This window comes from Prinia subflava, chromosome 14 (genome assembly GCF_021018805.1).
Source record: "Prinia subflava isolate CZ2003 ecotype Zambia chromosome 14, Cam_Psub_1.2, whole genome shotgun sequence".
In the NCBI taxonomy this organism is placed as follows: Eukaryota; Metazoa; Chordata; class Aves; order Passeriformes; family Cisticolidae; genus Prinia; species Prinia subflava.
The window spans coordinates 57,386-81,103 of NC_086260.1; the positions used below are offsets into that span (position 1 = coordinate 57,386).

Consider the following 23,718-nt stretch of genomic DNA (forward strand, 5'->3'; position numbering starts at 1 on the left):
TGTGTGTCTTCTGAGCTGCTGTTCTGTTATTTCCTGTGAGCAGGGCATGAAGATTATGCACAAAGAATTGTTTCTGTCTCTGTCATGATGAAATACTTTGTCCTGTGCTTTTCCTTACAATGGAGAGTTCTCCTTTTTCCATCACAATTAGAGATTTCTGATTGCTTAACTATGTAATTATCTATTGATGGCTAGGAAACAGCAATAGGAGGAAACCACTTCTCCCTGCTTCTTACCATCTGTAACCTTCTATTATGCTGGCTTCTTCATGCTACATATTTTATCTCATAAAAATCTCACAAGGGAGGATACCTATTGCTGCCTTTTTATGCAATCTTTCAGCATTTCATTTAGTTTTGAAGAATATTGATTTCAGGACCAAGACAGTTGGAAATGGCTGTGGCAGGCAAACTACTGTAAAATGGTGATACAGATATGATTTAACTCACATAGCTTCAATCTAGTTTATTGCCAATCTGGTTGATTTCCCCTACATGTGTGTCAGCACTACCACTAGAAATACAATTGCAAGATAATTAACTTTTTAAAATACATTTTGATGTTTAGAGAAGTTTATACTTGCAAAGGACCCTGGCATTTACAGGAGGAATGGAGGATCTTTTGACTAAAGTGCTCAAGAAGCTGTACACTGAAAACAGAACTTGAGTTTAAACCAGTAACTCTCTTCATGTTTTGTGTTTAGGTATGATATACCCTTGATTCTGCAGCTGTACATCTTTCCCCAAGTGTGTTAGGGCTGCATCTACTACAGTTCAGTTTTGACCTTAAACTATGTTCACTGGAATAGCTACAGTGCCACATGGAAGGACAATCCATATGCTTTGCTCCTTCAGTTCTCTTTTCAGAGCTCAGCCTTTTATTGGCTGGACTACTTCTGCATTACAAGTCACTGATAAAATGTATTGCAGGATACATTCTGCTGGCTTTAATAAAAAACCGAGATGACTAACATGACTTTTGTCTCTTTTTTCCAGAAATCTCAAAACCACCATTAGCACCGAAACCAAAGATTATTGGTCGTCTTTCTCCAGCCCCTGTGTCCAAATTTTCTCCTTCACTACCAAGAGCTGATATTCTTCATAATTCGAACTCTGTGTCTAGGGGTCCCAAACCACCTATTGCTCCCAAGCCAAAATTCTCAACTGACGCTGAGGGCAAATCCCCTGTTTCTACCAACAATAATTTAAATAAATGTGCAAATGGGAAACTGGTGTGTCTTGATGGAGAGCTGTGTGATGGAAACCAATGCAATGCTGATTGCCTAGAATCTGAGGCGGATAATGAATACATTGTAGTTCCTGAAGCTCAGCTGCTCAGCAAAGACTGTAGTGATTTGGAACATGATCAAAACCTAGATTCCTGTATGGAAAATGAAGTCTCAGAAACTCCAGAAAAGATAGAGAAGGAAGAGGATAACATTGCTAGTGATGAGAATAGCAGTAATCGAGAAGTCATCGAAGATGAGCATTATAACTCTTCGGATACTGCTGAACCAAGGGAACCAGACTCTGAGGAGTCATCCGGAGACTGTGACCAGTCCAAAGCACTTTGTGAGAAGTCCTTAGATGCCTCAGATGGGTATAACCATGTTACCAAGAATGTAGGTGAAGATGATGTTGTAGGTGATTGTACTGAAACCAAAAGCAGGCCAGAGACTTCTTACAACCTGGAACTGGTCAAGAACAGTAGTAATTGTGAGACTGACAGTGATAACATTTTGAGTAGAGATGAGAAACTAATGGGTGATACCTATAGAGATATCACTGCAATGCCACTGCCTGCAGATGAATCAATTCCAGCTTATGAGAAAGCAGGGCAAGAGGAGGAAGAATTGCCTGAAATTTTAGAAATGGCAGATGGGTGTCTAGCACATGATGATGACCACAGTGTGCATGCAGAGCTTGATTTGAACTTGGAAGAGGACCTGGAAAATGATGACTGTGCAAGCCCTGACGTGCTGCCTGAGGAGGCCAGTGAAGAAACAGGTCCTCGCATAGAACTGTGTGGAGATGAACCCGGTGCCAAAAAGGGTTTCGCAGAGTTCATCCATCAAGTAGCAGCTGAAGAGGAAGTAGACCCAAATGAGCACAATAATACAAACGCAGGAAATGCCAGTGATGGCTGCCAGATCACTGAGAGGAGAGGTGAGAAGACATCAGAGGTAGCCTGTGAAGCAAGCAAAGACTCTGGGAAAGGGGAAGAAGAAACTGTGAATGCAGAGAACATGGATGATGGTTGTCAGATTGCACCTTGTGAGAATGAAGGTGGTGAGGAAATACCTGTGGAACGTTCAGATGAGAATCTTGAAACACAAGAGGCCTCTCTGCATGAAGATGGTATGATTTCTGATAGTGTACCTTGTAGTCTAGGGATGGAGCCAGAGCTGGAAGATGTGACTGTTGAAGAGCATAGTGAAAATACAGTGGAAGCCTCTAAGTCAGATGAGCTGCAATTCAAAGACAAAGAGGTGGAAGCAAAAAGCCTCAGCAAAAGTGTCCCAACTTCACCTCAAGAGGTCCCACTTGAGGAAGACTTAGAAATCTGTAAGCATGGCAAAATTAATGTAGAATGTGGGACCGAACACGTTTTGCATGAAAATCTGGCAGTCCGTAAAGTGGTCATTGTGACTGATGAATCAGAGGAAAAAGAAGCTAGCAGTGATTCCCTAGATGATCCTTATGTGCTTCCTGAAGAAAATGAAATTGTCCATGATGTGCAGACTGATTTAGGAGCTGATCACAGTAAAAGGGATGAATTAGGCATGGATGGTGAAAACAACTTGCTGCCCATTGATCGTAAAAGCGTTGTCACTAGAACACGATCTCTTTCTGGGAGAATGCCAGGCTGTGTTCCAGAAACTGTTCCAGAAGAAACTGGACCTGAAACTGATTTACCCTCTTCCCGAAATGGGTCTGAGACAGAAGACTCAAACAATAAATCCTTCTTATTGGAAGGAAAACCAGTGGAAGCCAACAGGACTTTACCAACCAAGTCAAGACGCTTTATTTTATATCCTCGATCTTATTCTGTTGAAGGGAGAGAGATACCCATCTCTGTTTACAGAGAAAGTGATGTCTGTGTACTGGATGGTGTTAGAATAAAAAGGACAGAAGACAACTTGTCTTTGCCTTGTGTCAATGGTTCCTCAGGTAGTTTTTCCCAGCAAAATCATCTCTCATCATGTGCCATATCTACTCCATCTTCAGTTGTTGATATACCACCCCCATTTGAGCTTGCCTACATCACCAAAAAGCCAATTACTAAAAGTTCACCTTCACTTTTGATAGAGAACGACTCACCTGCTAAGTATTCCAAGAAAAAGAAATCTTCTTTTAAGAGGTTTCTTACTCTAAAGTTCAAGAAGAAAAGTGAAAATAAAGTCCATGTAGATGTTAATGTTTCTTCTTCAAGGTCCTCATCAGAGTCCAGCTATCATGGGCCTCCCAGGCTGATGGAGCTGGAAGGGAGGAGCCTAAGTAACTCACCTCAACTAAAATCACATGTGGGGAAGCTCCATGCATCTGAGTCTCCCTCGGCTGTTCTTTTCTATAAGGATGGTAAAAGAAAAGGAACTCCCAAGTCCTTCAGCAGGAGTGTGTCACGGGTGGAGTCCTTTGAGGACCGGTCTAGACCTCCTTTCATGCCACTCCCATTAACGAAACCTAGGTCTATTTCTTTTCCCAATGCCGACACATCTGACTATGAAAACATTCCTGCTATGAGCTCTGACTATGAAAACATACAAATTCCTCCTCGGAGATCCACCAGAGCAGGAACTTTTACCGAGTTTTTTGAAGATCCCACCAGGGCATTATCTGCTGCTAATGAGAATGATGGCTATGTGGATATGAGCAGCTTCACTGGCTTTGAGAACAAGCAGCAAACCACAGACCAACAAACAGAAAGGTACTGTAATAAATTATTATGTAAGACCTGCTAGCCTTGGCCAAACAAGCAAGGCCTTCCCTGCTAGGTATCATAGGCAGATTCACCATGTTGGCTGACTTATACCCCTCTCAGAAATTGCTTACAAGAAAGATTGGAAGAATACAAGATAAGCCTTTATCAGTGAAAACAAACAAACAAACAAAGAAAGACATCAAATTAATTCATCAAATTTACTTTGTAAATGAATACTGCATCCAGATCCTATGATTTGCAGGCAGAAACCAAAGAATATTCAAAAATATTTGGTTTATCCAGTGGATCTAATTTTTGTGGCTGGCAGGGGAAATGGGGAGAGCTTGCTTTGTTTTTCAGTAAGAAAGGTTTCTGACTTCTTGACTGAATGAGAAGAGAGCCTATTTGCTGGAAGCGGTCCTGCTTCTTTTTTTAATTCCTGTCAATTTCTCAAAACAATAATATACACAAAATTTACGTTTCAAAGTACATCAGTTAAGTATAGACCAGAAAATCCTAAATCATGAACTAATCAAACTAGACAGTGAATTTTAGAAGTTGCTTTAAGGGCTGTCATGGCCCTTGGACAGAGCTGCTAACTTATAACTTAATTAAACAGTTCTGAAATCATAGGCACTGCTAACATTAATAACAATCTTTCATCCCATTCCATTAGGTTATTTGCAAACAAGAAAATGTCTTTTTCATAGGAACGTAGGAGCAATGCACTCGACACCTTTAAATTTAAACATGTTGTCAAATTATAGCGTACAATCAGTGGAATGCAGAGATGTAAACAAGAAGAGTGTTTTCCATTAAGTTCAGGTTTAGCAGGTAATGAGAAAACAAGGTGCAAAGCAAATGAATAAAAAAGAATGTCTTTAATGGAGTTGCATTTTGTTAGAGTTGTGTGAAAAAGATAAAAATCTTAGAAGTAAGGTTTTCATGCCCATTTGCATCCACTGTTCTCCAAAAGATTTAATACTTGTGTTTCTTTGCAACATTTATTTTTTTCTGGTCTCTCTTGTTATTGTGGATGGAATAAACCATGGGCATTTCACAAACCACTCTTAGGGTATTTTGGACTTAGGGAGTAAAAGAACTTTTCTTTAACACCTCTGAATGAGTCTTGCAAACCATTTCTAAGACATAAATGATGTGGGGTAGTGAGTAGGACATGGGAAAAGAGATTGCACCAAGGCTTAAGCAGTGGATCCAAATGAAGCTGAGGGATGTGTATCACAGGCCTGCAGTTTAGCTCTTTGGAGAGGATGGCTGCCTTCAGTACTGGGAGCTGCAGTGATGCTGACACAGGGACGTGGTGGAGCGCAGTGCAGCTTCCCAGCACACCACTGCCACATTCCCAGAGCACCAAAAGTTACATTATTCACTTGCTTTCAGTGGTTTGCATTTTACCCAGCACACTGACATTTGCTTTTGAAAAGGCCAGCCAGTCCTTTGTGTCCATGAAACACCACCCATTTTAGGTAGTTCTTGAAGAACCAAGTTAAAAATATTAGGACTACGTCAATTGCTGTGACTTGGGCCCATTTATGAACTTCCTGTGGAAGTCTGTAGTTTCAAAGGGAGAGCCAATCCAAACCAGTTCAGGAAGTCTCAAGGTCAAGGCATGAACATAATTCTTCACCCTGCTGCTTGTTGTGCATGCAGTTTTACTATTGGAGGTGAAATGAAGGCTAGGCTCCTGTACAGCCCCTTTATCAAGATAACCAGGGTGGAGGGGAAGAGCACCAGGCAGACATAATTACTGCTGAGATAGCTATTATTTGCTGTATTTGTCAGCATGTTTTGGACAAAGACATGCCTGAAAAGCTTTGATGAAATGTAAATACGTACACATCCAGTGGCATAACAAACTTGAAGAAACAGTGTAGGGTCTAGTTGTAAAGCAAAGCAGATTGTACAAGCAGGTGCACCTATTTACACATGCATATGTGATGTATGGACGTGGATGTTTTATTTGCTGCTAAAGTAGTTTGGCCTAAAATGCCTTGCCATGGATTTAGGATTTCCAGTAAGAATACCTATCAAACATACCTCTACCACAATCACACAGGGATAAAAATTTCTTTGAACTGCAGCTTACTCATGTTCCAGAGGCTTTTTTCAACTGTTTGAGAGTAGAAGTGTGTTGGATTAAACCCCTGAAATACATGGTATTTGAGCCCATGAAGAACTTTTTTGTGCATTCACCTGTAGAGCACTTGTGTTTAGCATCTGATGATACCTTATGGAATTGCTACATTGTTGATAAATAGCCACGTACAACTCTTCCATCACACTTCAGAGAAGAGAATGTGAGTGTTATAAATGATTATTATAAACCAGGAACCTTTCCTAATGTGTATGACTGGGGAACAGCAGGGTGGGAGGGAACTTCACAGAAACTCTCTGATGAGAAGATTCACGATTTAATTTTCTTGTTTAAAAGAACAGACAGTTGAAGTGTGCTGCTGTGCAGCTAGCAGGAGGCTCCTAACAGAAATACCAAGATTTTAAAAAGCTCTGAGAAATACAGCTGTAGTATTGCATCGGACAGGCACGAAGAATGGCCGCTAGAAACTCCTGAAGCCTGTCACTCCTTGGATAAAAAATGCAGCTGAAGCAATAGGTACAGCTAAAGCACCCGGTTGTTTTTCATACAGGTGCAACCTCCCCCTTCCTATGACAATTCAGGTGGACTGTGGCCCAAATAAAACCATAAGGCTGTTGTAGCTGTCGCAAAAAAGAGCAAATGAGGGAGAAGCATTCTAGAGATAATCAAAGTAACCTCTAGAGGGGTTGTGAAAGAAGAAGCAACACTGAATTTCCAGATGTTTCTGACATTTTCTAGAGGATCGGGCCAGAAAAAAGACACATAGTTTGTTAGCTGGTTTTGACCAGTACAACACTTGCCCATATGCTGACCATATCAAGACTTCTCATCCCAGTGAGCAGTCCAGTAACCATACTTTTCTGTTTATGGTAAAATTCAAGGAGAATTTTGTCAAGAAGATAAAATCAACTTATGCTTTGTTTTTCTGCTTGTCCTAGCTAGAGCAGCTCAGTATAGGCATGGCTGTCAGAGGATATCTAAAAAAAGATACACATGTTCAATACAGTTCAAGCTGTCTTTTGTCTCACTGATATGTATGATAATAGCAAGGTTGCTGACATTACCCTGCATTTGTAATAGAGGCAAACCATATCTATACTGGAGACAAATCTAGGCAAAGCGGGCTTTGAGCTACACATTCAGCATAGTTTTTAGATAAATGTTTTGGGAAAGATTTTCCCATCCTTTCCTATTCTTGCTTTCACAGGAAAACAAATTCTAACTGTTGATTCCACTCAGTTCCTAGTTCTCTGCTTCTTAAATCCCTGCTCTGTGACTGCACTAAGCTAGCATGCACCTATAGCATTGATGAGAAGCTTTACAAAAGGCAGAATTTGGGTTTTGTAGGTCTAGCATTTCCCAAGGCTGGTGGTATGTTAATATTTGCTATGGAGTTGGCACAGAAGTGGCCTACTAATAGGGCTTAGCTCCTTTAAAGACCTGTATAGGTCAATTGTATGGAATTTTCCTGACAGTCATTAAGCCAAAGAGAACCAAAGTGATCATGAGCACTGTGAGAGGCTTTTTAAAGAAACATAACTTTAAAAAAAATCACTTATAAAATTCTCTACATAGTTTTTTGTTATGTCAGTGTGAAATGTGATGTGCTCTTGATCTTGTAGATGGGAGAAAGTTCCATAAAAATGCTGTCACAGAGGGAAGGAGGATCGGGGACTGAGCCTAGAGACAAAGGAAAGAGATGTTTTCACTTGTGATCTGGTGAACACGATGGAAAATAAAATCTCATGAACTTTCACCAGTTCTTGAATTTTCCAGCATAAACCTGAAAGAAAGCTTTGTAAGTTCGTTGCAGAATAAGGGATCCCAGTACTATACTTGACTTCAGGCTATGCACAACCTGTTGAAAATCTTGACAACAGCCATAGCCAGCTCTGACACAAGTCATGCTTTTGTTTCTGTTCACTTGAGTATTTTCTGAATTGCAGCAGGGAGTTAGAAGGTGATAGCGGTTAATGCAGGATTTCAAGCTGCTCATAGACAGGGAGCGGTCTGCAGGAGATAACCCATTGCTGCTGGGAGCTGGGCACAAGGCATGCTTCATCTTGCATTGCCAGGAATTAGAGAGAGAAAAACAAGATATTAAGTGCTCTTGGATGGCAGAGTTTTTCTCTAAAAATTTGGTGTTCAGTGGCATACAATAATTAATTTTACTTTTATCAACCAATTAGAGTTAATGGATGAAAGAACATATTTAAGAGGTGCTATTTGTTTTGACAAGAACCCTCTTAAAGAGCTTACAAAAGGATCCTTTCACTTGAGTAATTGCCTGGATTAATTATATGCTATCCATCAAAGGCCTAGAGCAAACAGATTTAGACCTATCTTTTGTGAGCACCTTTTGGTGTTCCATCTGATTCATGCTGCACCAGCTTTATCAGCATCACAGAGATACTCAAACTTCTTTTTCTCCACAGAAAAACAGCTAGGTTTTGAGGAACTGAGACAAGGGATAGTTGCACGTCTGCTCCACAATCTCCATCTAAGTATTCTCAGCTATCCCAAATGAAATTCCTCTTCAGTCTGTTGGCAGTTTGTCTTTATGCCTTGAATACAATTACAAATCTTGGATATTAACCCACTGCATTTCCCCTGATAGGCCCTCTGGGCAGGTGGACCTCATCAAAGATAGCTAAGGGAGTTTGGTGTTTCTGATGAAAGTTTCTTATCCTCTTACATTTCAGGTATCAGTCTGCATTCTTAGTTCTGAGAGTTGGCTAGAAGAACTCAGAAAAGACTCTTCCTTAGCACACATGCCTACAGAAGTAATGGACTGCATACAGTACTACACATCTTTGAAGTCAAATCTTCTGGTCCTTAAATAGAAAAGGGCAGTATGTGAGGTAAAACTGGGCACCTCAGAATCTTTCCTTCACACTTTCTACTTTCACATTGCTAGGCTTAAAAAAATCAGAGAGTGGCAGTGAGATAAAACTACATCACAGTGTAGTAACAGTACATCCAGGGTAAAAGAGCCACTGTGAGAGTGACATATATTAAATTGTCTGGACAAAGTAATTTATCTTACCATTTGACTGCAGTTTTAGGAAAAAACATTGCTTCAGTGGCTACAAGAGAGATAAAATATGCGTGCCTAATTGAAACGCCTGAAGGAAAAAACCCAACAAAATAAAAGAGTTCTGTAGTTCATGACTTTTTTTCTGATTGTTTCATTTGCAAGTAAAAAAATATATACTGAAGTAAATTCTGAACTAAGCCATATTTTTGAGTTGCAGAATTAAGATGGTTTTCATTTTCCACAATTATTTGGGAGAGGGGCCAGAATTATTTTAATCAATTGATCCCAGCCAAATATTACAAATCTATGTAATTTTTAATCATTCCAAACATAATTTTCCAACTTAACTTCAGCCAAGCAAAAGTACAGCCAACTCTAATTTTAATCTGGGAAATGAACTTGATCTCTTAGAAGACAGAAGAGAGCACCTCCCTTCAGCCCTACAGATTAGCAGTTAAGCTCTGTTTCTCTCCTTCTGGAAATACTCTGTTGTAACAACTGGATGAATCTCTGAAATGCAAGAAAACTAAGTTCACTTGATCCTAGCTTCCCCTGGTTTGTCCCCAGATTTGTCTGCATGATACTGATAAAGCAATTGATCCTGGTAGTACAGGGAAATAACAACTCGCCTTCCATCTTAAAGAGTCCTGCAGGGCAGCATGGTGTTCATATTGAACTTACTATGAACATTTTCCATGGAAAGTATGGAATAACTAACTGGCACCAAAATGAAAAGAGAATATAAAGACTCTGGTACCACGCTTTAGTGACTAAATTACGTTGCCAAAAATAAACAAAGTAATAATAATCAGGACCAATCTATGATATGTGCCATATTAACAGACAGTTTTATTTTGTGAAATGTATCATCTTTTTCTAAGAGGATCCTGACTCGTAGTCAGAAGGACATTAGTAAATGTGTCATAGTTGGAAAAGTGACTATATAAGTGGAATCCAGATGATAAATGATACTATGCCAGATGCTCATTTAGGGTACCTCTGAGGTTATGAGCAGCAATTTGTGATTTGACTGCCTTAATGATTTACACTAGAACCTGAAATTTGAATGAGCTGAAACATTTTCCAAAAGGGAAACATTCACAAAAGGATTGTATGTGAGCTGCACGTTTTGACAGAGTTTAAATTAACTCCTATGTGCTGTAGCCTAAGATATAGAAAACCTAATCTCTGCTTCTCACAGGTCTGGTTTTCCAGATCACTTTGAATGATGACTTTGAATCAGTCAGGATTGGTAACTGGATTCTGAGTTTCTTACAACCCAATGCCTACAACACCAGCCACAGGAAGAAAGAAATACCCACAGGTTTTGGTCTCAAAACCCAAAAATAGACACAGTCCTGTTTCATTTCTAGAATATCTGAAATAATTTCAGTTGTCTGAGGTTCAGAAATAAATTCCTACACCTCAGATGTTGCAGCAAAAAAACCAGTGGTCTCCTGGTCAAATCCTGTACAAACTGAGCTAGCACTCCAGACTTTGCAGTAATCAGAGTTTTCCATTCTACATTCTGCACTCTTGGGTGCTCTTCTAGTGCTGGATCTGACAGACTGATGTTATTACCACATTGAAGGGGACCTCTTAAAGCCATATATTGCAAGTGTCATTTCTATTTTGGAAATGGCAATTACAAACCAAGGGTGTCCTACCATTCCTAATACCACTTTTGAAATTCCATGTTCTACCCTTATTCCACTGTATGCGTAACCAACTGTTATTCTACTTATGCAGGAATGAAATTGAATTCAGTAATACTATAACAATGCTTTGAGACAATTCTTGTATTAGGACTTATTGTTGTGCAAGGTGTTTGCAACTTCATTTCTAAGCAAGGTACTATTTGCAAGAAATTAGTATTTTGTCTATCATAACAGATTCAGACTTTGTGAAGTATTGGTGTTTTGTTACTGCTACTTTTCCTAACTTTAGAAAAAAATATGCTTTCTTTGGAAAAAGAAAAAAAAATCCCCAAAAACTGTCATTACCTGCATTGGAAGTATCATTTTCTCAGTCATCTAAAAGGCTCTAGGAATACTAATTTTAAGTCTTTTCTACAACTCTAAATAGCTTTTAAAAAAGGCAGTGTTCTCTAGCACAAAAACCAACACCTCTGTCTTGCACCAGTTCTGATGTCTTTTGGAATCAGGTGCCAAGAATTCAGATTTCTATTAATAAACAGATCACTAAAAAGTCTGTCCGCAGCAAACGATGACTGATTCAAGTTCAGTTTTCTGTTTGTGTTTCACTGACACAATTTCCAAATTCTTACCTATACAAAATTTTAAACTTGTTTAATATGCTTGTAAAATAGCAGAACCATCCACCAACATGGAACATCTCCAGGGGAGCCCTGTGTGTGGCAAACATGCCTTGGCTCTGCTTGGTTCCATTTATGAAACTCCCACACGATGACTGATGTGGACCTTTTTCTGAAGTGTCTATCTGCAATGTTTTTTATGAATTCTAATTCTTTGGGCAAGTAGTACTGCTTAAGTCTTTCATTATTGGTGTTCTTCTCCAGTGTGTGCCTTTTGCAGAAATCACCAACTTGGCTGCCTGAAAGCCACTGACAGCCTATAACTCAAGAACCCTCGCCGCTAGCAGAAAACAGCAATAATAGCAAGCACAACTATTAAATAGCTGCAGGTAGATTTTTGTATCTCAGCTTGACCATAAGAATAAAAACATTACTCTGTGCTTTAAGCATGGTCATAATCCCGGGGTACCCATCCCTCTGTCTTAAGGACAAAGTGAAATCCCTTTTAGTTTGCAGTAAAGAGGAAGAAGAGAAGTAAAGCTGTGCCTTGAGGGAGATGGACAAAGCAGTTCTGGTTTAGATCCTGGTAGGGATCCACAGTGTCCAAAGCCTTCGATCTAACCTGTACTCTAAATGTGACATTGCTCTGAGACTTACACAACTGACTGCCAAAGCATAAACTTAAGAAACATGCCAAAGATCAAAACAAAGAATTTGTAGTAGAGCAGCAGTTTCAGCTTTACTTCCCAGACAGTGGTGTCCCAAGAGAAGTGTGTTTCTCAAATTCTGAGATGACCATCAGGTGATCAGCTGAAAGTCACTATTTATATCTTCTCTTTCTCTTTGTTAATGAAGTTCTAGGTGGTTTGCTTATTCTGTCACTGATTTAGAGAGAAGAATAAGTCTTACAGAGGGTTCAGAGTGAAATCAGAGGGTCTTATGCTGCCCAAAGATCTCAAGTATAAATATAAAGTGACTCCAATGAAGTCAAGGTGAATCCTGCCCAGTTTTACGTCTTTGTATCCAAAGTCAGACTGTCACCAAGATAAGTCATTTTATAGAGGAGAATAGGTCAAAAGTGTTGGGAGGTTTCTCAGTCAGAGGCCATTTGAGCTGTAACTAGGGGTTATTCAGCAAGTAATTTGAAACCCATCCTGGTAATTAGTGGATGTGTTCCTTGTTATCTTCTGTCCCTTGAAAGAAATGCAAAATGTAGTTTCAACATAATGATGTATGGTGTGCATGGTCTGGGAAGGAAGAAGAATTTCACAGCACAGTACTTCTGTCACTGCCAAGTACTCAGGTCTTCATTATGCCCATCTCCTTTGCATTGCAAGGATTCAACATAGCAAAAGGTTACCCTAGATGGGGAATGATAGGGTGATGGAGATCAACAGGGCTGTGATTTAGAAAGGGAAAGAAGGAAAAGAGAAGCATAAAAAATAATCTTAAGGAAAACCTCTGCTGGGGCTGCTGGATATAAAAGCTCTGGGTTGCCTGTGAAGCTAATGATTTATTGAAAGTAAAAGCTCTGTGGTGGCTGACATGTGATGTAAATAATATTTTCAAAGGAGTCTCTAAAGGGTAGAGCTGCCTTTAGTAATATATTATGTATTATCAGCTGCCCCATTGTACCTTCTGGCACAGCAGGGTGCTGGGTGTGGTGCAGCTGAGCGTCAGCCCTCCCTAGTTCATTGCCAGGTCATCTCTGGGGAGGAACTGTTCCCTGTTTACAGGAAATGCAGGACAAGGGCCGGAGGGCCAAGGGGAGCACAAGCTGAGGCCACCACAGCTCACTGCCTCTCTCTCATGCCTGGGAGAGCAGGAAGGGGGTATGCCGCTTGTCTGAGGCCCAAGGACACTGTGTTTTGTTTTCAGGCATGTCCAGTTTTTACTGCTGCTTTGTTTCACCTATGTTTTGAAGCCAAAGGGCTGGGGAGAGTAATGGTGCTCACAGACAGTGGTACGCCCCAGGGGATGTCACTGAGGCTGAAGTGGTGGATTGGCTACGCAGGTGCCTCAAAGCAAAAGCCTCAAAGCCATCCATCCTAGCATGTCTGGGACATGGCTAAGTGAAATCTCACTCTCAGACTTTCTCTTATCCCTTCTCTACTGATAGTGCCCCAGGCTGGGCCAGAGGACATTCCCTAAGACGGTGCTCTAACATCTTTGCGCTCCTCACTTCCTGCATTCCCTTCCAAAACTAGACCTGAACCAGCACTGTTGTTCTGTGAGCGTCTCCAGGAGCAGTGGTTGAAGCTGGGAGAGTTTTGTCCCTAAAGTCTGGAAAACAGCAAAGCCTTATGCACCTGACCAAAAATCTTCCCCTCTCCTGCATTCTGCACCACAACAATGCAAGAAAGAGCAAAATTCAAACTGAAATGTTTGTGGAATTCAAAAGGGGACCTTTCTGGTCTTGGCAGGCAAACAGCTTATGCCTCAGAGTGTGAAATGTGATTATCCCTGTGTTACATTGCCTTGACAGGCTGTGTATGTTATTAGCAGACATCATGTCTTTCTTGCCCTTTTCAGACTTCAGATACAATATTTGCCTTGATGATCTGCCATAGGGAACTGACTGGCTAAACACATGCTGCACTAATAGGCATTTCCTGTTATTGGCTTTAAAGGCATTTGGACTTTAATTTCCTTTAATAATGAGCCTTCCTTTTGTAGAATGAATTAAAACAATCATTTACAAATGGATACAGGGAAATAAATAATCAGTTTTAATAAAACAGAGTACTTCAGCACTCAGTTGCTTCTCTCAAATTACTATCGCTGCATTGAGTTCATACGATCTTAATTTTTTGCAATAAGAATGTCACTGTCTGAGAGTTTGAACTAGGAACTACTGGGCTTGGGACTTGAGATAGGGATACTCCATGCAGAAAAAAGCTGGATTCAATCCTCTTGGCCCAAAAATGGAGGGTTGGGGTTTTTGCAGGTGTTGATTATTTTTCCTTCCCACTTGCTAGTGTGAATTTTACACATGTGGGTTTTGCACAACCCAGCTGTGACCAGGTGAGATACACAGCTTGGTATACATCTTTTGCCAGTGCCAGAATAATAAGTTATGTGTTGCAGTACCAAGAGCTATATCCCAATTGGATGGCAAAAGCTGATGCTAAAATGGTTGGTGAATTGAATAATGCTAATGGATAACTGGATGAAGTTAGAGATTTTAGAATTATTAAATCATAGGTGGCTTGATGTAGTAAGACACCAAAATCTTCATCTATTTCATATAAAAGTCAAAATGAAGGGACAACTTGAATACAGTTGTGAGTACGCAGTAACAATATCTGGAAGACTGCCACCAGGTTTAACAAGATCCAGCAACTGGAATTTGGAGCTAGGCATATACAGATCAGCTTTAGTCATGCCTTGAGGAGATTTTGAGTTCACAGGCAATTTTAATTGATTTTTTTTTTTAATAAAATGCTGTGAAGCCACAGGCCTGTATTGCATGAGCTTGTGTTTCACACTGGGTCCAGCCCTCTTACTGCACAGCTTTCTCTGGGTTTCTGGAGCTGAATTCATATTCCCTTGAAACAACCAACGATTTTGGAACCTGAGTATCTTGTCATTTAATTGATGGCATTGGTATTACCAGTATACTTTTCTCATCCTTTTGATGTTTTCCCAGAAAACACATTATCACAATATCTAACTTCCATTTTAAAATGTTAGTGTGATTTTACTGTATCTATTTTGAGGGGTTGACTAGGGAGGAACAAAGCAGTTCTGGTTGCAACAAAGTATGAAGCTTTTACTCTAAACTGGGCCAGAACACTGATCTTTTGAGGAAGCTTGAACAAGGTCAGTTAACTTCCCATTGGTCCTTTCACTGTCTTCTGCTTGCCTAAATGGTTGCCTTTGAACCTAGCAGCCAAAACAACCCCTGCTTGACAAATCTTGCTTTCGAAGCCCTGCAGTTCTGCAGGGATTCTATATATCTGAGCAACAGCAAGTCTGGGAATAACACCATTGAGCTAGTCTGTTCTGTTTTTCTGCAGTGCCTATACTGAGCCCTACAAGGTGTGTCCAGTCTCTGTGACACCAGTGGAAGTTCCCACATCAGATGAGGAACAAAAGAGTTCAGAAGATGATGAGAGCAGTCTCACCAACAAGGTAAAAAACCCCTAAAAATGGCTAATGCATGAAACCTGGAGAAGGAAAAGCAGTTTGCAGAAGAGCCTGGGTTCTCAGCTCTCTCTGCTTTTTGTTTGGTGCTCATTTAGAAATGGCAGAGCCATCAGCCCTTTACTCCCTCATTGCACTAGGAATAATTCACCTCTACAGTACATGGCAAAGGCAAAGACTTTCGTCTGAAAATGAACAGTGAAGGCAACATAAACAGCAAGAAAGGCCTGACTTGAATGTCAGGAAAAATGTCACATTCCAAAGCATTGAATTGCAATCTTGAGAATTTAAAATTACATTGAGTCAAAAAAAAGACAGATGGAGAAGACCTGCACTACATGCAAACATGGAACAGTAAGCAGTCTCAAAGGTCTCAAAACAAGCAGGGCAGCTACTGACTCAACAGCAGCAGTACATAAGAATGTCTTTGCTGCTCCTTACACATTTCCACTGGGTGGGCTTGGTTTCTAGACTCTAGTAATCGTTCTGTTTTGCAAACCTTTAACATATTAAAATAGGCACTCACACAAAACTGAAATGTGCTAGAGTTGGGAATTACAGATTTGTGTGCCTTGAGGAAGCACCTAATTCAGATGTCTTTCAAGGAACAGGTCTGGATTTATATAATTACACAGATCCTCCAGGACAGCTGCAATCTAGCTCTTCAAGGATGGGATCTGGGAGGCAGATGCTTTTCCTTCTCTCTCACTGATTCACAGAGCTAACCTGAAAAAGTGAATTGTTCTTGTAATGCCTCAACTTACTTATGATTGACACTACTGTGAACTGCTACATAGTGCATAATAATTACCAGAGGGGTATTATGAAGTCATTCAGAGACTGAAGCTTATAAATCTGCTATGAGCTCTGATTGTGACGGTAGCACTCTTGTCTGAGTACCATCAAGCTACAATACGCCTATGCTCAGCCATGTCTGACGTACAACACACACATAGTAAAGTGCATGAGAAGATGCAATTTGTCCATGTTAGTGTGGCAAGTTAGTGGCACACACAATGATGGAGCTTCTGCTTCCATGTTTTCACTAGTTCCCCTGCTTTGAAATGCAAAGGGTACTCCAAAAGTGTGCTCCAGAGAAGTGACTTGCACAATACTACTGCTTCTAGTTTAGAAAATTGTTCTGTGATCTACTTGTGCTGCTCTTAGGTCAAACAACTCCATTCTAGCCCCATGGAGGCAGCTTTTCCTCCAGCCTCACAATTTTTTTAAGCTGGATCAGTTTGTGTCAGTTCTTTGAGGAGGCCAGTCTGGGTCTGATCAAGGTCTTGCAAACAGCTGGGTCAGCACAACTGAGAGCTGGCACTATGCTCAGAGGGGAGTGACTGTCACCAAAGTGCCACCAATCTTGATGATTAATATGTCTTAGCCAAAATTCAGGGACTTCAGTGTCACATGGCCTGTCTAAAGCGAGTCTAAGAGTGTCTATGCATTGTCTGTCTTGTGTTATTTAATTGCTGTTTGTTTAACCAGGAAATTAACTCTGAGATACACAAGAGTGTCTGTAGACAGATTTCTGGGAATAGGGGATAGAGAGTCGATGTAGGTCCCTCAACTATTCACTTTCTGAAACAAAGTCCAAGTGATTATTATAAGACTGCAAATCTGCCAGCATTTTAGAAATCTTTACACCCTGCAGCCAGTCGTGCCTAGTCCTGTGGTACAGCCCTCTCCCAGTTCCCTCTTCAGAAGCTGCCCTTCGAGACTCACTCAATGCCTTTGCTTAGCAGATGGAGGCCACAGCAGCCATGTAGGGACTTTGACTTTCTGCTACACTGAGTCTTCTTACCAGCATACTTAGTCTGGCAAGCAATGTCACAGAGACTTGATATTGCACTCATTTCCCCTGAGTTCACTTTAAGTCACTAAGGGCTGCATTTCTTTGCAGCTACTAGACCACTGTTTTAGTTCCCCACTTCATCACTGCTGAAAAAGTCAAACTTTTCCCAGTGCATTCCTTTCAGTACATATTTCTATGCTTTGGCCATCTCTTACCATAAGGATGAGTCATGAAGTAGAAGCAAAATACTATTAGCCACTTGTGCCTCAGAACCATACATTTGGCTTCTTTCACAGTTATCTGTGTCTTCCAAGATGCCTACCAGGTAACTAGGTGCCTCTGAGATTTCAAACAATGTTGACTGGTGAAGTATTGAACTAATTCTGGAGATATTTAGTTTAGACATTTTGTTTAGTATGCAACAAAGTGTCTAAACTTTCCCCTATTTGCTTCCACAGGTCTCACTGACAGCAGTCAGAGCAGTTTGGCATATGATCATTTTGATAAAGAACTCCCTTTTCCAAGTGGCATATCCTCAACAGCCATGAAGCTAGTCTGTTGGAAGTTAAGCACTTTCTGCTTCTTTGACAAATTTTGGAGCTGTAAAATCCATTGAAAATTTCACTCCTCCTTCAATAACAAGACATTTTTCAAAATCGCCATCTGTATTAGCAGCTATTATATTGTATCATATTACTAGTATTTCAACTGGGGAAATGGCCTGTCTTGGAAAGTCCAGAATGCCAGACACTGAACAACAAAGAATTAAAGTCTGGTCACTATTTTTACTATAGAAATATGTCAGTTCAAAGTGCTCTCTAACACTGCTCTACTTTGTAGAATGAGAAATTTCTTAATTGCTTCTGACTTCTGTTGACAGAAAGAAGGCCAGTCCAGAGCTTACCTCATTGCCCAGGAGCTAATGTCTTCAGAAAAAGTGTGAGTTTGTTTTTACAGCCTACCTGTTGCTCCTCTAAAATTGAAGCTATGCAGTCAACCTTTTAGTATTCATTTGATGGCAGTTAATAAAAGTTTGTCTCTCTCCCCAGATATGTGGAAATGCTCCAGTTGTTACGTATGGTGAGTAAATAATTTTAATCACTGAAACCTAGACAGCCTTTTATTTAGCTGCTATTTAAAAGACATAGAAGCACTGAAGGGATTTAAGTGAGTTTGAGGAGGAACAGCTTACTGTGAACCATTAAAATCTATGATTTGTCGTCTAGAGGGAAAAGCGTTGGCCAACAGTTGGGGCTGAGAATGGTGTAAAATGCAGAATAAGCCTAGTACAGAGAAGGAGACGGAGATAAACAGGGGTGAACACTCTCCCTTCAGAGTGAGACAGATGGAACTAGAGCTATGAAGCATGGGGATTTGGTTTCAGTGGACTCACTCTGCTTCCATTTAAGCTTCTTGTTTTCTGATAATGCAGATTGGTAATAGCCAGTGTGCTTTGGCTATCCACACTGTGTCACAGTGTTTTCGTTTAAGACAATTTAAGGGGCAGATAGTCTAAAATGAGTTACCTCCCGTTGGTTTAACAAATCCCTTTCCACCAATAAGGAGAAAGGAACAGGAGTAGATACAAGTGAAAAAAGAACTCTATAAAAAAAGAAACAGCAACAGGCAAAAAATAACAGTAATACTCACTAGTTACAAAGTTGATGAGCTCTCAGGGGCTCCTGGGAACAAAGATAAACTCCAAAGAGCAGAGTAACTCCTCTCCATCCGCAGCCCACAGCAGGTCTGAGACAGAGGGAAAATGGCAGACAAACCCTCCCCCGAGGTGGCGCCCTCCGCAGACAACTGCATGTGGGGAGACAAAGGTGGCAGCAGCCATCATCAACCACATGAAGTTTAACAAGGACAAGTGCCAGATTTGGTGCCCTGTCCCTGTTGCCTGGGACAGGGCAACCCTGGCTGTATAAAGAGACTGGGGAACAAGAGGCTGGAGAGCAGCACTTTGGAAAGGGACCTGGATGTCCTGCTCGATGGACAGTTGGATTTGTGTTAGCTGTGTCCTGGGGGGCATTAGGCACAGCAAGACCATCAGGGGATTGTCCTGCTTTGCTCTGCACTGGTATGGTCTCACCTCGTGTCCTGGGGGCAGTTTTGGGCACCACAGTATAAAAAGGACATTAAGCTGTTAGAGAGTGTCTAAAAGAGGCCATGAGGATGGGGACATATTTGGGCGGGAAGCCTTATGAGGAGTAGCTGAGGACACTTTCTTTGTTCAGCCTGGAGAAGGAGAGACTGAAGTCACACCTCACTGAGATCTTCAACATCCTCTTGAGGGGCAGCAGAGGGGCAGGTCCGATCTCTTCACTCTCATGTCTCAAGAGAATGGCTGGAGTAGAACCAGAAGAGATTTAGGTTGGGTATTAGAAAAAAATGTTTTCACCCAAAAGGTGGTTGAGTACTGAAACAAGCTCCCCAGGGAAGTCTGTCTGAGTCCAAAAAGCATTTGGACAATGCTCTCAGGCACAGTGTGGAATTCTTGGAGTGTCCTATAAGGGGCCAGAATGAGGGAGAAGAGAGAAACAGGCAGCCTGCTTTCACACCTGTCTGCTAGTGCAGGCACTTGTTGGTTTAGAAGAAGTCAAAAATCTTTATGGAAACAGGCTCAGAGGGTATGTTTCTGTGTTTCATTGATTGCCTGTTGCTCTGGCATACCCCATCTCTACTGCTATAGGCTGATGTCTGTATCATACCAACTCCTGCCGTGGCATTCAGAAATAAACTGCCAGTTTCTTCATTGCAAACACATTCAATCTAGAAAACACTGTCACTTTTTCCATCCCAAGTGATGTTGGATCTTTATGTTTGCCTGTTGTCCAGTATATTGTTCAGAATATCTAGAGAAATTATTACCAGTTTTACTATATGTAAGTCCCTTAGAATGTTGGCGTAATATTGCCAAACCAAGGCAATATTTTCAATACTCCCATAACACTAAAAGTTACAATAATCTAATTGTTCCTTTTCCCATATTTGAATAGTTTTAGGAATAGTCACATCAGCAAAAAATCTTGCTGTGCACTTGCTGTTGACACAAGTTCCACTGGCAGATTTCAGAAGCAACCGTGAGTGACCACAGTCACCAAATTGCTCTCAAGGTACAACACACCATTCATGGCTGGTTAGGACCAAAGGCTTCCTTGTCAACATTCCTCAACCCAGGCATACATTTCTGTTTCCCGTCACCAACTTTCTCAAGAAAACAGTTTCTAAATGCTTAAGTCTCAAGTTTCATCTTCTCATGTAAACACACATATTGGTAATAAAGGGAAAAAACTAAACCACAAGCTAGCTGCTTTCAGAAAGGAGAAAAACACTTTTCTTAAGCCTGCAGCAAGAGCAATTTCCCATCTCATTTACAGGCTTGGCTAGTGCTGCTGTTCATTCAGCATAACAGAATTTGTTTGGCCTTTCAGTAGAGACTTTAATAAACTGATTGATTGCCAAAATGATGACATTTCCATACACCCACTCTGCTATTGAACTGAAAGACTGGAAACATTGTGTTAACTCACAAACTTGGTATCAGTTGGTGTGGTAGTAGTGATAATAATCTAAAAGGTTAGCTATTACTTGTCGTACTTGGAGGTAGTGCAGTTCTTTGCAGCAGTGAGTTAAGAACTCATTCTGGTCTGAGCAGATGGAACTGGCAGGGCCTTTTAGTCCAAGCTCATGACCTCTTCGTATTCATGGTTTTTCCAAAGTTGATTAGTCTTTGAATTTCCTTCAGGATAATTTAATCTTCAAGTTTTGTCATTCTGTCTCCTATTACGCTTCCCCAGCAATGCAGGCTGCACTTGACATCCTTTTCTTAGTACTTGCTCCTGAACAAAATGCTGAAGGTGGATTTCTCAGCCTCAAATTTCACACATCACCAAGATGGTTTATTTGCTTCCCCTGAACTGGTCTGTTTCAAATGGCTTTACAAGATGTACACAAATCAAACTTAGTGTAACTCAGACTGCTTCAGGATCCCAGTCTGTTATGGGACCAAACATTTGCATGATAGTGTATCATGGTCATGTTTATTTTCCCTTTCATTTTTGTAGTGGACCATGTTCATATTTATTTTGCCTTTGGCTTTTGTACATAAAATCATCTTCTTTGTGTGTGCATAACCCCCTTTGAACTAGTTATTACTTCCCTCCAAGATATTTACTGAACTAAGGATAGGTCTGCACTAAAAAGACATCAGCCCTAACGCCTCCTTTTAAAAAGAAAATTGATCCTCTTTCCTGGTTTGCATTTTCCACATAACAATGGATCACAATTGTTAGAAACAAAGAGACACAGATTTATGCTTCCTAAGCATTTGGAGATCTAGATATGAATATGATGAGGATAGATATATTCTTGTTCTCCAGCCTTCAGGGCAGTTTGGAATTCAACCCTGCATTAGACATCCCAATGTTCATGACTGGAAAATAAATCTTAGGAAGTAAAAAAGAACAAAATAATCTTAGTGCTAAGCCTCTCACTTGAGATTAAACCTCATTGATTATACTCTACTTTCAGAACTCTTGTGGGTGGCACATTCTCAAAAGCAAAAAGCAAAAAAAAAACAAGAACAAAAATAACTGCCTAATTTAGGAACCACTGCTACATGTTAGACAAAGCAGAATTCCATCTTTCTAATTATTTACACTTCCATTTGCTGAGCCTTTTTTACTACTGTGAATTTCTTGGATGATTTTCAAAATTCTGCTGGACCAATCAAATCACGACTTTCCTAATTAAATGTTTTAATGAATGCAACGTGCTGGCTAAACAAAGAGCTAGCTCACTGTTAGGCCTTCTGAAGCTCTTATAGAAGCCTAAGGACAGACTGTTACAAAATAATAGCCTGCCCTCACTTACACTAGGCTGAAATTTTTCTCATTTATTTGTTCATTGGCAGTGGGTAAATAACTATATATTGGCCAGGGAGCTTCCACAGTGGGAATGTTGAGCCAAAATAGTTTTAAGATAATCTGTATATCCCTTAAAAGGAGAAGAAAGCTAAACCAGCACATCTGAATGAGGACAATTCCCTGGTAAAAAGCTGCACTGATACAGTATTCTCAGTGCTTACTGTACAGTCTGCTGGTTCTGAAATTCATTTGCAGTGTTTTGGATGAATGTGTCTATTTGGCTGCATATGAGAGTTTGCTGAGGTCAAGGTTCCTGACCTAGATTGTACTCTGCATGGCAGGACAAGAGACTAATTGTGGCTGCTGCGATAGCATTTTCTGCTGTTCATCTGGCATTGTTTCTGCTGAGTCCAGTAGTGAGAAAATATGAGATCACTGCTTCATACAGATCAGGGGTCATTTAGTCTACTATAGGAGATGTGCCACTTTTTAATTCAGGAGTGCCACTTTCATCATTAAGTGAGGGGCTGCTGACTGTGATACAGATACCTTCAAGAACCACCATGAGTCAGACTTGGTTCATGTACTTGGATAGGATGTACAGCACCTCATACCTGCACTTGGCTTTAATATGAAGGTTCTCTTCTCCCCCTTTGAACCCTTCACCCTGCCCTCAGGTATAATGCCTAGATGTCCAAAAGAGCTTTGGATTCTGTAATATGTAGAATCTGTTGAATCCACCTTCATTCTAAAAGTGAGAGTGGCTGTAAAATCCTGCACCATTTTATGCAATTAGCGTAAACTTTACTTACATAATTTGGGCTGCAACAAGATTTCCTGTTGTCCTCCCTGGCCCCCTCACAAAATGTCAAATATGATGACTTCCCATTAGTATCAGTGCATTAAAATACCAGCATGACTAGGGAAGCAATTGCAATTCTAGATATACATGTAAAATTATTCTGTATGCATGTATGTTGATATACGTATTTTTGCTGAAAATCATAAAAGTCTGGATGCCGGGTGGGTGTTGTGGTGTGAACAAGGTAAACATGCTGTGTGCAGATATGATTTCTGTAGCTGAAGTGCCAGTATCCCCCCGTGAAGACTAAGGCAGAAAAAACCTGCGGTTTTCCACTAATGCATCTGCTCTGTACACTCACTCCTTTTTTTTTTTTTTTTTTTTTCCCAGTGTTGTTCCCTAATGGAAACTCACACATCTAGTTTGAAAATTGTAGAAATATCCCAGGGGAATTTATTCACCCATCAGATCTTTCCCTTTTCTTTAATACAGACTAGAGACATATGCAGAAAAGCTGATTCAGCCATGACAATAATAGAGGTCAGACCTCTGCCTGTGTAAACTTGCATAGTTTTTCTCTGGCAGGTGCCTGCAAGAACAGCAGATGATTAACTTCTTCAAAGCATTGCATTAGGTCCTTTTGAGTTAAGATTTCTTTACCTCGTTAACAACAACATGAAGCTAATTCAAAAACTGGGGAAAAGGTCAGCTCTATTCTGCTTTGTAGAACCTTTGTTCTTCCCAAGGAGACAATG

The 23,718-nt window shown here is 40.5% G+C and overlaps 1 protein-coding gene across 3 annotated transcripts in view; it reads left to right on the plus strand.

The window, feature by feature from the left end:
* The window catches only part of FGD5 (FYVE, RhoGEF and PH domain containing 5), a 69,976-nt gene that overhangs the window by 6,692 nt on the left and 39,566 nt on the right, over nt 1–23,718 (plus strand). For all 3 annotated transcript variants that reach the window (XM_063411187.1, XM_063411185.1, XM_063411188.1), the window contains exons 2-5: nt 996–3,927; nt 15,369–15,483; nt 18,174–18,232; nt 18,343–18,373. In XM_063411187.1, the coding sequence (XP_063267257.1) occupies nt 996–3,927; nt 15,369–15,483; nt 18,174–18,232; nt 18,343–18,373 (3,137 nt within the window). The remainder of the gene's footprint in view (nt 1–995; nt 3,928–15,368; nt 15,484–18,173; nt 18,233–18,342; nt 18,374–23,718) is intronic.